Raw genomic sequence first — 12,814 nt, 5'->3', positions numbered from 1 at the left:
TAATCAAATTGCTTTTTCAAGTTACTAGAAAAGTAACACATTACTTTTAAATTTACAGCAAAATATTGGAGTTTCTTTTTCAAATAAGTAACACAAGTTATTTTGTGTTTCCATTTACTGACAGACAGCTCTCCTGTCCCCATGTTGAGATAAATTGAGAGTAAAGGTGCAGAGGCGTTGTGTGTGCTGTGTAAACATGATGGTTATTATAATTCTAGACTAAATGTTAGCAGGCATTTACTCATCTCACTTGCACAAAACATATTCAATATCCCTTAAAATGAATTAAAAAAGTGAAATACACACTCAGAATATTACACAAACCTGCAATAATTAAATATGTTAAATAATACAAATATAGTTTATGTATTTAATCTCATTTTATTTCTTAAGTAAGAGTGTTAAACTTTCTTCTCCTGTGTCCTTTTCTTCTGCTCCCTCTATTGTACAGGTGTGAATTTGCATTTCCTTCAGCCTAAAGCTTATTCATTTAACTTTTGGTGTGAAAGGGCCTTTAAATTTGTCAAAAAATAGAACTTTTTTGTTATTAAAAAACAAACGAGCAAGCCCAGCCCATCCCACCCCAGTAATGCAAAAGTAAAGCATTACTTCCCATAAAAAGTAATTAAGTAATGCAATTAGTTACTTTTTATGGAGTAACGCAATATTGTAAAGCATTACTTTTAAAGTCCCCCTGTAGTCAATAAATGTATCCCTTAAAACTCATCTTTGATCACCAGAATGACTGTATGGCAGATTGAGGGGATTTAGCCAAAATGTTGAATGTTTACACCTCTCATGCCCCTCCCCCACAACCACCGAGCACCCTCCCATCGAGTTTGTGCTTGTCAGTGCGTGTGCACCAGATTTCCTGTGAAGTAATCGATCAACACCATGGAGTACTCAGAGGTAGGCTGATATTGTAACATTCGCAAGGGTGGAGGGGGGATCTGTGGCGTGTGCACAAACTGTGATTGACAGTCAGATCTCACACAGCCCTGCGCTGATTGTACCAGAAGAACCGGGAGTGGTGGATTTTTGGCTCTAGCGAGGGTTTTTTTTTCTAAAACCAGCTGATTTATGTGGTTCTGTCGGAGCACAGTGTCGGTTTCAGTGAATATGATCAAAAAAATCTTGCCGACTGCAGCTTTAAAATAGCTGGAATTAGTGATGCACCGATGTGAAAATTGTGGCCGATACCGATAACCGATATTAATATTGCTGTTATGGCCGATACCGATATTTACCGATGTCGATATCTCTGTATAGAAAACATATTTTTATGATAATGAAATAAAGAGCTATTTTCCAAAACACATATTTTTATAATATAATGCACGACAACACACATGCATTATATTGCATTGCATATAATGTGTGCTGGTCAACTTGTCTAAAATTAAGAAACCCCTAGAAAACAGTATACATTTTTTATTTTTTTTTAAACATAGGAACATTGTGTACAATTAAGATAGGCTACTTAATTTATTATTCCAATATCCAAATATGATATTTGGCTTCTATTTGTGACGTGCTGTCTTTGCGTTTGAACACTGCACATTTTAAACAGGACACGCATTAGCTGAATAAATGTTAGCCAATACAAACATATTTATAGAAAACAGTTGACAATAAATAGACAGGAGTCCAATAATAGCATAACGAATCACTTATTCTAAAAATAATATCAAGAATAAGTTAGACGAATCCGACATATAATGAGAGCTGTGTTAAGAGTAAAACGTCCGTCATTTTAAAAACACGGATGGATAATACAAAATGCTTTCTGACATTTTGACAGAAAAAAAACAACAAGCAAGAACAAAATTTAAACTTAGCCCGTCAATTTTCATTTTACAATTATCTTCTCTTTCTCTGTGCGCGCGCACGCGTCCGTGTTTGTGAGAGAGAGAGAGCGCAGCACTGATACAACGGTACTTTTTAATCTATAAGTAACGAACGCGCTAGTTTTCATACAAAATAAATACGTAACATACTTAGGTACTTTAGTTATTATTAACACAATAACGTAACACATGAAGGCTACGTTTCTCAACACTGAGAATGAATAAATAAACGCCTGTTTCTCCAGACTCGCGCTTATCGGTAATCCACAAATCACACGTGCTGTCACTTTTGGGAAAAATCTAATTCGAACGGGTATCAAATATCAAGCAATGTATTCGAATATCTAAGAGTCAAAAAACGATCAGTCAAAAAATGCGTCATGAAGAGGAAAAAAAACATAAGTCGCACTGGACTATAAGTCGCATTTATTTAGAAATTTATTTCACAAAAAAAAAACAATGTTACAGACGGGACAGTTCTCCGTTATGGACGTGAGCACTCTGAAAGCAGCAAAACTGCTTTAATACTAGTGATCGACCGATGTATCGGTTTACCGATATTTTTCCCGATATTTAAGCATTTTCCCATAATCGGGTATCGGTTTTGTAATATCGGATTCGCCGATAAACGGCGCCATCTTGTGGCCGCTTTGAGAATTCCGCTATTGCAGTCCGTGTCTGAGGAGATCAGTCAACAACAACTCTGTGCACAGGTAAAGCATATGCTTGCTTTGCTTTAATTATTCAACTTTATTTAACATTACAGACATGCAGAAATGAGATTTGAGACAAATGCCTGATATAGTTTAGTTATGCAGCTTGGCTCTAAAAAATTGTGACGAACTCATGGAGTCACGTAGCGTAATCCATCATGTCCTGCCCCAATAAAGACTTTACATGAATTAAATAAAACAGACATGAATGAGTGCATGTTGAAAATAAAAGCGCTGAATTTAATTCTCTATCTGTTGTATTTGATCACCATTAGTCTCGGAAAAAAAAGTTCGTTCATACTGAGCACTCACTGGGTTGATGACAGGAATGCTCAAGTACGGCCACTGAATGAAACTTTTGACAAGATTATCTCATTTAAACACAAATAATTATATTATCATTTACTACATAACCATTATTTCGCTAATACAAATCTAAATAAATACCGCTCTGTGGAAATTAATTATTTATTATCTCCACGTGCGATCGCGGTTGAGTAGCCTAAGTTATAGTGTAGTTTTTATAAATGTTATAAAAAGTTATAACAGTTCTGTGTAAATGCATAGATAAAAAGCACTTTGTCAGAAAGGATTTCATGATCTAGACCGACAAAAACATTATTAATAATTAATAACATACTAGTTGGAAAATGCAAATATGCTGTTTTGTTTGTTACTTTCCTGACAATGTTATTTTCCAGCTAATATTACAGTGAATTAATATTACCCAGTGAATTATTCCTCACTCTTTAAACCTATTAAACAGCACATAAACCTTCTAAAACTGTTTAAAATGAATTACATTTCAATACAAAATACAATACGAAAAATACCTCCAACATGTGGAACCACTTAAAAATACATCACTCAACTATCTTTGAATATATGTTAGAATAATTTTTGTGCTTTATGTTTTACCTCATCAAAGCTTTTATTTTTAAACAAAGACACTTAGAAACAGTGCACTTTATTTTTTGGACTCAGACCCCTCTATTTATTTGTGTATAAATATAAAGTTTTTTTATGCAAGGAGGGAGTGATTGTTATAAATAAAATGGTTTGTTCAGTTTATTTGTGTTGTAATAATTGTGTCAAAAACAGAAGTATAACAGGTTCTGTTATATAAATATCGGTTCTGCGTATCGGTAATCGGGCACATAAACATGCAAATAATCAGTATCGGTATCGGTTATAAAAAATCAATATCGGTCGATCACTATTTAAAACTTTCACAGAGACCTCAAACAGAAAGCACAAAGCCTGTCTTTAAATTTAACTTTGTTTTGTATTAATTGTATCTTAATTTTTTGATCAATGTTTCATCAACCAATTGCCTGGATTTAAAAAATAAGAAGTAAATAGAAAATATTTAATCATGACATGGAGGCGCCGGCGCGTGAACCTGGAGCTTGTCTCATAAATGAACCGAAACTCAGCATATAAGGTAGCCTACTTGCCTCACAGACCTGAGACATATATAGAAAGCTTGAAATTTGTACTTTTAAACAGAACAATTCAAAACGAAAGAAAACAGACTGTTCTCTGCTTATGTCATCCGTATGAAATGTGCATTTCTCTCAGGCGCGTTCACTACTGCGAAGATCGCGAGTCAGCATCGCCAACTTCATCTTCAACTTCACACATCAAATACACAAGGAATGACTATCGGCCTGTTCACATCGGCCCTATTTTGACATCGGAACGATACCGATGTGTAAAAAAATGACCATATCGGCCGATATTATATCGGCGGCCGATATATCGTACACCACTAGCTGGAATGTAACTCTAAACACTTTAGTATACGCGGTTCTATGAATATGCAAATTAACCCCGCCTCCACTCAGAGATCCACTTGTTGACGATCACACGTTGACCTGATTGGTTACAAGGTAGTTTGTGACGTCAGAAACACCAGCGATTTCAAACCGAGTTTTTGAGATTGTCTTCGGTTCACTGCAGTTTTAAGGAGAAAATACTCAGCAATGGTGTTGACTTATGAATTTGCACATGGTTTGTCTTAAAGCATATTAAAACACCACATAGACATATAAACAACATTAAAATCTTGATTTTCACCATAGGGCGACTTTAAAAGTAACTTTCCCCAACACTGCATAAGAGAATTCTTATGCAGAGACTATAATTATTTATAGCAATTTTAAAACATAGGGTCTAGCACTCATGTAAATCTTTAAAAAAAAAATAATAATAAAAAAAAAACCTAATCGGGATGCCCCTCATGAAGTTTATTCAAAATATACATAATATTCATACTTTCAATTTATGCTATGTTATAGATTTAATGACTTTAATACAATTGGAAAATGAAGGAATTAGCAATAATAAGGAATGAGTAGGTGTGTCCAAACTTTTGAATGACAGTGTGCACTTGCCAATTAGAGAATCATGCATTTCTCACTGCTTCTGGTCTCGGAAGAAACTGCCTACGCTGAGCAGATCGCATTCTTCACATCTCTTGCGACACATCTACGGCTGCTACTTCTAAGTGTCGTAGTAAAACCAAAGCGAACAATGCATTCCATTTCTGGCACCTTCTCCTCCCGAGCCATTACACAACTCTAGTCGCACACAACTTGCCATTAGCGCATGAGGACACAAATGTGATTCTGAGACAAAAGAAAGAGAGGATGCTGCTCACCGGTTGCAGCGCCAGCAGTAGCTCATTAAGAGGGTTGGTTAAGTTGGTCCCAAAGATGATAAATCCAGTGCTGATTCCAGCTGAATGTAAAGCTTTATCCAGACTGCAACAAGACAAACACATTAAACAACATCATCACATAAGAGACTGAATTAGAAACATCATTAACCACAGTTCTCCATGGTCTGCTACAGTAAATTATTGTAAGTGTGAGCTAATTTAGAGTGCTGCAGGTGTTGATGAATATGTGTGTAAAATAACAACAGATTTATAGTCACTCCAGCATTGAATCAACATGTCCCTCAATTGCACTGTGCTCTAAGGGGACGGCATTCTTCAAGAGCTTTTCAACAAGGCGAGTCATTTGCTGGTAACATGTGAATGTGTGTATGTACTGTAAGAAAGAGTTTCAGTTTCAATCAGTGTGACATTTCGTGCAGGTTGATGGAACATACTTGGAAATAAACAAGGTCACGAAGAACAAAAGGGCCACCAGGATGAAGAAGACCCCGAGCAAGATCTGACAAGACATAAAAAGAGACAACATTGTTTCGACAAGATAATTTAAAAGTTTAGTAACTTTACAAACTATCCCGAAAAAAGACTGCATTTGATCAAAAATACATGAAAAAAACAAACATATTATCGTGAAATATTATTACTATTCAAAATAACTCTTTCTATGTTAATATATTTTAAAATGTAATTTATTCCTGTGATGGCATCATTACTCCGGTCTTCGGTGTCACATGATCCTTAAAAAATGTTTCAAATAAGCTGATTTGGTGCAAAGAAATAGTGAAAACATTTTTTTTTTTAGGATTCCATGATAAATAGAAAGTTCAAAAGAACAGCATTTGAAATGGAAATCTTTTATAGCAATGTAAAAAAAAAATACTGCCACTTTTGATCAATTGCTTTAATTATAAAACTAACAGATTTCTTACATTTATTTAAAATATCAGAACAAAAAAAAATGCAATATATAAGATCTCGTGTTTGATGACAGCATTTGTTGTCAACACAGATAACAGATTTACACAGTAATTAAATTAATTGAAAATAATTGACAAAAACATACACATATTATAAATATACATATTCAACTAAATATAGACATATATGACTTTATATATGATTTTTTACATATATTATATATAATATATGACTTTAGTTCCTTATACATTCCAAATCCATATGACCATTTTCGTTCTCCACTCGGAATAATAAAGAATGTACTGTAATGAATGGGAAAAATGACCACTGCATTCCTTGTGTTTTGCTGCCATACAAAGATATACACTCACCTAAAGGATTATTAGGAACACCTGTTCAATTTCTCATTAATGCAATTATCTAATCAACCAATCACATGGCAGTTGCTTCAATGCATTTAGGGGTGTGGTGCTGGTCAAGACAATCTCCTGAACTCCAAACTGAATGTCAGAATGGGAAAGAAAGGTGATTTAAGCAATTTTGAGCGTGGCATGGTTGTTGGTGCCAGACGGGCCGGTCTGAGTATTTCACAATCTGCTCAGTTACTGGGATTTTCACGCACAACCATTTCTAGGGTTTACAAAGAATGGTGTGAAAAGGGAAAAACATCCAGTATGCGGCAGTCCTGTGGGCGAAAATGCCTTGTTGATGCTAGAGGTCAGAGGAGAATGGGCCGACTGATTCAAGCTGATAGAAGAGCAACTTTGACTGAAATAACCACTTGTTACAACCGAGGCATGCAGCAAAGCATTTGTGAAGCCACAATACGCACAACCTTGAGGCGGATGGGCTACAACAGCAGAAGACCCCACCGGGTACCACTCATCTCCACTACAAATAGGAAAAAGAGGCTACAATTTGCACGAGCTCACCAAAATTGGACAGTTGAAGACTGGAAAAATGTTGCCTGGTCTGATGAGTCTCGATTTCTGTTGAGACATTCAGATGGTAGAGTCAGAATTTGGCATAAACAGAATGAGAACGTGGATCCATCATGCCTTGTTACCACTGTGCAGGCTGGTGGTGGTGGTGTAATGGTGTGGGGGATGTTTTCTTGGCACACTTTAGGCCCCTTAGTGCCAATTGGGCATCGTTTAAATGCCACGGCCTACCTGAGCATTGTTTCTGACCATGTCCATCCCTTTATGACCACCATGTACCCATCCTCTGATGGCTACTTCCAGCAGGATAATGCACCATGTCACAAAGCTCGAATCATTTCAAATTGGTTTCTTGAACATGACAATGAGTTCACTGTACTAAAATGGCCCCCACAGTCACCAGATCTCAACCCAATAGAGCATCTTTGGGATGTGGTGGAATGGAGCTTCGTGCCCTGGATGTGCATCCCACAAATCTCCATCAACTGCAAGATGCTATCCTATCAATATGGGCCAACATTTCTAAAGAATGCTTTCAGCACCTTGTTGAATCAATGCCACGTAGAATTAAGGCAGTTCTGAAGGGCGAAAGGGGGTCAAACACAGTATTAGTATGGTGTTCCTAATAATCCTTTAGGTGAGTGTAAGATAGTTGTTCACACAAAGCTATTGTACAGCTTAGAATACAGAGACACATGGACAGGATTTTTTTCTGTCATTGTGGATCTTGACAGCCTCAGTACTCATTTTCTTTATTAATACTGAAGATTTGCCTGGATATTCTTCACAAATTCTGAAGACAGACAGTAATGCAGGTTTGGTGCGACATAAGATCGAGTAAATAATGACAGAATTTTCATTTTAGGGTGAACTATGCCTTTAAATAAATCAGTGAATTGATTCTTTTGAAGTGGTTTACAGAAATGTAGTCTAAAGCTAAAATGAAATCTGATTTCCCAACATTACTTCACTACTCCTCAACACTGATTTACAAACACACTAGAAAGTATACACAAATACACTTCAGCAGCAAAAGTTTATGCAGAGGACTGAAATCTAACCCAGAGGTTGTCACTTTTTACACATGGCCATATGGTGCGGCCCACCTCAGCCTGACACAGACGCCAAGAGTAATATGGACAACATGGTCACGAACTCTCTAAATAAGGAACAGACTGAACTGCAGAGGAAAGAGTAAATGAACAAAGATGGAGACACAAACACTCACAAAACCAATATGCCAGACTGAACGGCTGCCTTTGACTGGCCTCCCGGAGCTCACGTCTGTTTGACTTGACTTGAAGGAGTAAACAAAACCCTGACGTGTACAGTAATCACTCTCAAAATGAAGAAAAAAAAAAAAAGAACACAAACAAATTCAGAACAAATGGAAAATACCATATAGAGATATAAACAGAAGTTCTACCAATCTATCTATCGATTATACACATCTATCTGTCTGTCTGTCTGTCTAACAATGCGAATACCGACTCTGACTACTTACAAATAACCACTAAAGCAAGCGACATTCGCATTGGATACAGATTTCCCTCAAGAACAATATGACAGATTGTGAACTGTAACGAGAAGATAGATTTGTAAATGAGCTTGAATCTGCCTCCGAGACATAATCTATAACTAATTCAAACCAATGACTGCGAGTTATTAGTGATGCTGGAATTACGCTTTGTGGTTAAAAACACAGCTGGAGCTATTCTAAGAGTATATTAGGAATTTATGTCTCAAGCTGTTGCTGTAATACCAATAATAAACGCTTGCAGTTATAGCCGTAATAACCGTGACAGCCAGAGCCTTAACTTTACAGGAGTACATTAATAACAACAAAAGTTACAGCATCACTCAATTCATTATTCAGCATGCCTTTAGCTACACAACAAAACCACAGACTTCAATCCCCAGCATAAACACAGCTACCTAAAGTCATGTGTGCCTGTTTTAAGTCCCTTTAGGACGGTACCTACATAAGGTTACATGTCAACCTGTTTGAAACGTTCCCTATGTTCTTGTTCCCCTTAGAGAGGTCTGGTGGACTGTCGAAGAGGTTTCCACAAGCATCTACTCAGAAGCAATGTCCAAAAAAACAGAAACAATATCACAAATATGAGATATAAAGATACAATGTGTGAATTATACACACAAAAAAACCATTTAATATGTAAAAGAACAGCTATAATAAAGTGTTCAGGATGAGCACGGTTAGCGTTTCTCATTTCTTTGTTTATTTTACACTGTGCGCTCATTCAAGCTCTGTTCTTCAGTGGATCGTTTCTGCGTGTTGGGCCATAGTGAACCGCTCAAGGCCCCTGGCAGTCAGATGCCCCTGGTCACATTGGCCCGATTCATAATCGTCCTTGCTCTTAACTTCGCCAAGGGCTGCTTTATCAGTCTGAAAGTGCATTATGGGAGAGATTTTTTTATATCCTTTGAATGATAATGAAAGCCTCTGTAGGTATCACACTCACTCAGGCTTCACAAACAGGTTTATTTTATTTTATAATTGGGCTCGTGACCACCTGCCACTGCCATCAAACCGTGGTCTGCTGGGTTCTAATGTGCAAACCTCTTGACATGTGTGAAAAAGCGTGTACATCTACTACAGCTCTATGGTTACAAGTGAACCGCCATGACGACTATATGTAAAGTATGCAATATAGATTCAATGTGTTTATTAGTTGTCGCAAAGGGAGGAAATACATGCAATTTGCATGGTAAGTGTTGTGTTTTCCTCCTCTCTGGGCTCATTAAAATACCCAAGCACCTCCAATACAACACTTTCAATTTTCCAAACCAATTTCCACTGAAGATGAAACGGTAAACACAATCATTAAAATCAATCAAAGTTAATCAATCAATCTGATGCAGAATTTAGGTCAATTAACCTGCTGTCTTAATGGAATCAATCACATCTGCCGGGTCCACATTAGAGGGTAATAGAAGTGTGCGTTCATGTGTTGGTGTATGCGCACGTGTGTGTGCGATCTATTAGTCTGTGCTGACAGCTGAATTTATCTAAAATCAAAATCTACAACCGCGCGACTCCATTACGTGATGTCATTGGCTCTCGCAGGAAGGTGTACTGTGACAAGAAATGTGTTGAATATCAGTACACATGTTGTGTTAACGACAACTACAAGTACATGTGAGACTTCTCTGCAGGCCCTTGGAGGATATGAAGAGGAGATGTTGACCTCGAACATATCTCAGTGCTTTGAAAACCTTTGCATTCAATCATTAAATTTAACTGTAAACCAAAGACTGCAAGCAACAAATGCTAAACTAAAACGAGCGCAGCGCTCTCAATTACGTGACGGTGTAAACGAGGCGCAGTGAGTGACGGAGAGAGCAGTTTGGCAGACAGATTTCTCTCAGTATGCGTTTCCCCTGAAGCTCTAGTGGGGAAATTAGTAAATCTCAAGCCTAGTTTAGGTATAAATAGAGTCTGGAGTCTATCATTATAGTGTCATGCTCATGTCTGCTGCTAGTGGGCCACTAAAGACGGAAACAAGGAACCCCTCTGGTGCACAGCATGCTGGGAGAAGAAACGATGCAAAGAATTTGAAAACCAGCAAATGAATAGAAGACGGCAAACATTTTAAAGATCGACTAGAGGAATGCAGGAGTACTACAGAGAGGTTTGTGGCAAACACAGCTATTTTGTGCAGGACTAGATGTATATTAAAAAGGACAGTTCATCTAAAATTAAAATTCTGCCATAATTTCATTACCCATATTTTGTTATTTTGAAGCTTGATAGCCTCAGTCCTCATTTACGTTATTGAAAAGAACAGCCAAGATATTCTTTAAATATTATCTGAGCATGTTAACGTATGGTTTAACAACAACAAGAAGGTCATATGTTCAAATCCCAGTAAGCACAAATATAAATATTATATATTCATTCTACAGAATGTGGCTTCATTAGCTGGACAAAAACAGAGCAATAAGTGAAATAACGCATCTAGCAAAGTGGTTGTTCAGTCTGGCGAACCTGTGCCAAGGTGATAAAAACCAAAGGATTTCTTGATTCTCTTAGGAATACGTGTTGGCATTCAAATGAAGTCATAACGTACGCGTTACATCAAAGTCACCATGAAAATTAATTTCCTTCACACCTCCCCCTTCATAGAGTAGACTTGATAGACCCAAGATAGGATAGTGACAATAATTGAAAAATTAATTAGTGACAAGATGACGAAAATGCTTGAAAAAAAATCAAAAGGGAAAAAAGAGAATATAGAGCGTAAGTAATTGTTATACATTATATTTAAGTCAATGCTTATAAAAACATTATCCAAGTAAATAACACTTTACGCAAAAATGTATGAAATCTTTTAAAGTGAACATGGAACAGAAAGCCATTTTACTTCCATAAAGTGGATTTATAGGTGAAACAGGAAATTCAAGCAGACCTGAATGAGTGTTTGCAGGCAGAATCTAAATGTATCATTATTTACAATTATTGAAGTAACCTTCATTCATTTTCACTGCATTACCAAACTGCAAAGATTTAAATGTACAGCTATTTGCCCCACACTGACATCAGAAGGAAAGAAAAGTTGTTTCAGATGCAGAAAAAAACATTGTGATGAAAGCCAGGAAAACATATTATGGAAGAAAACAGGGTCAATTTTGATTTCATGACTTTGAACACTTTTGAGAAAATGTAACCTATTTGAATGATTTCAGATAAATGTGGTGCAACAGGGTGAAGATTGCAGTTCACAAAGAGTCACTTTGACTCTCTAGAATCTCTTACTAATGCCACTCTTACTCCATCAGAGAGAACTGTCACCTCTGGATATATAAGTGTGTGGGAAGACAGCTGTTTATGATTTGAAGTATTTACTGTTTGAACCAAAATGTGAGTTTTATACATTTTTCTAAATTAAAAAATAGCTTCCCTGATATTGAACAACTGCAAAGTCTATTTAAGTTTATCTGCCAAAAAAATCATTGTTACAGTTATCAGCATTTTATTTTTTGAGATTTTTGTCACATTTTAGTCTTTCACTCACCCTTAAAACAATTGTGTGCAATTTTGAAACATCAATGAAGTGATTCTGAGGCAAAACTCAACAAACCTTCATGGGGCGGAGAGCAGAGCCCACTTTATTGCAGCAGTTCCTCTCTGCAATCTCCAGGTGACGGCCCCGCCGATGAAGCATCTGTAGTTTGGCTTCAAGATCCTCAAGGTTCCTCCGGTCTCTCATAGAGAGAGGGCGCCCATCGGCACACTGAAGAGAAAAGTACAAAATAGCTTATGGCATAAAAGTGCATTTTTTACACGGGTTTATATTGTTTTTAAAGTGAGAGTGTTTGGTTTCAAATTCAAGAAGTCTCTTGAATTTTGATGGTTTGATTTTCTAGGCAGACAATAAACGATCATAGAAAGCACTAACCATTGTTTATCCATTTTTGCATTCATGCATTTGATGATGTAATTAAAGTGCCCCTATTATGCTTTTTCGAACATTACCTTTTATGCAGTGTGTAATATAGCTATTTGTGAATGTGAAAGGTCTGCAAAGGTCTTAAAGATCAATGTGCACGACAAATAAAGTTATTGTCTCCTAAAAGAAAGAATCGATTCTGAACTGCCGAAATGAGTTGTCAATAATTTCAGTCTCACTTCATGTTACAAACCTACGTAACAATGTAATAAATTTGCATAATGCAGCCTGTGCTCTTTACTGG

General features: G+C 36.7%; 1 protein-coding gene across 2 annotated transcripts in view; it reads right to left on the bottom strand.

The window, feature by feature from the left end:
• lmbrd1 (LMBR1 domain containing 1) overlaps positions 1–12,814 on the bottom strand; it is a 99,226-nt gene that overhangs the window by 35,658 nt on the left and 50,754 nt on the right. For both annotated transcript variants that reach the window (XR_013819579.1, XM_079855871.1), the window contains exons 9-11: positions 12,202–12,354; positions 5,678–5,742; positions 5,223–5,325 (exon numbers count right to left, since the gene is read on the bottom strand). Coding sequence is in view for 1 of the 2 variants with exons in the window: in XM_079855871.1 (XP_079711997.1) it covers positions 5,223–5,325; positions 5,678–5,742; positions 12,202–12,354 (321 nt within the window). In the remaining variant the exon portion in view is untranslated. The remainder of the gene's footprint in view (positions 1–5,222; positions 5,326–5,677; positions 5,743–12,201; positions 12,355–12,814) is intronic.

Source organism: Squalius cephalus (genome assembly GCF_949319135.1).
Source record: "Squalius cephalus genome assembly, chromosome: 21".
Taxonomy (NCBI): Eukaryota; Metazoa; Chordata; class Actinopteri; order Cypriniformes; family Leuciscidae; genus Squalius; species Squalius cephalus.
This window is presented reverse-complemented; position numbering and strand designations above follow the sequence as displayed.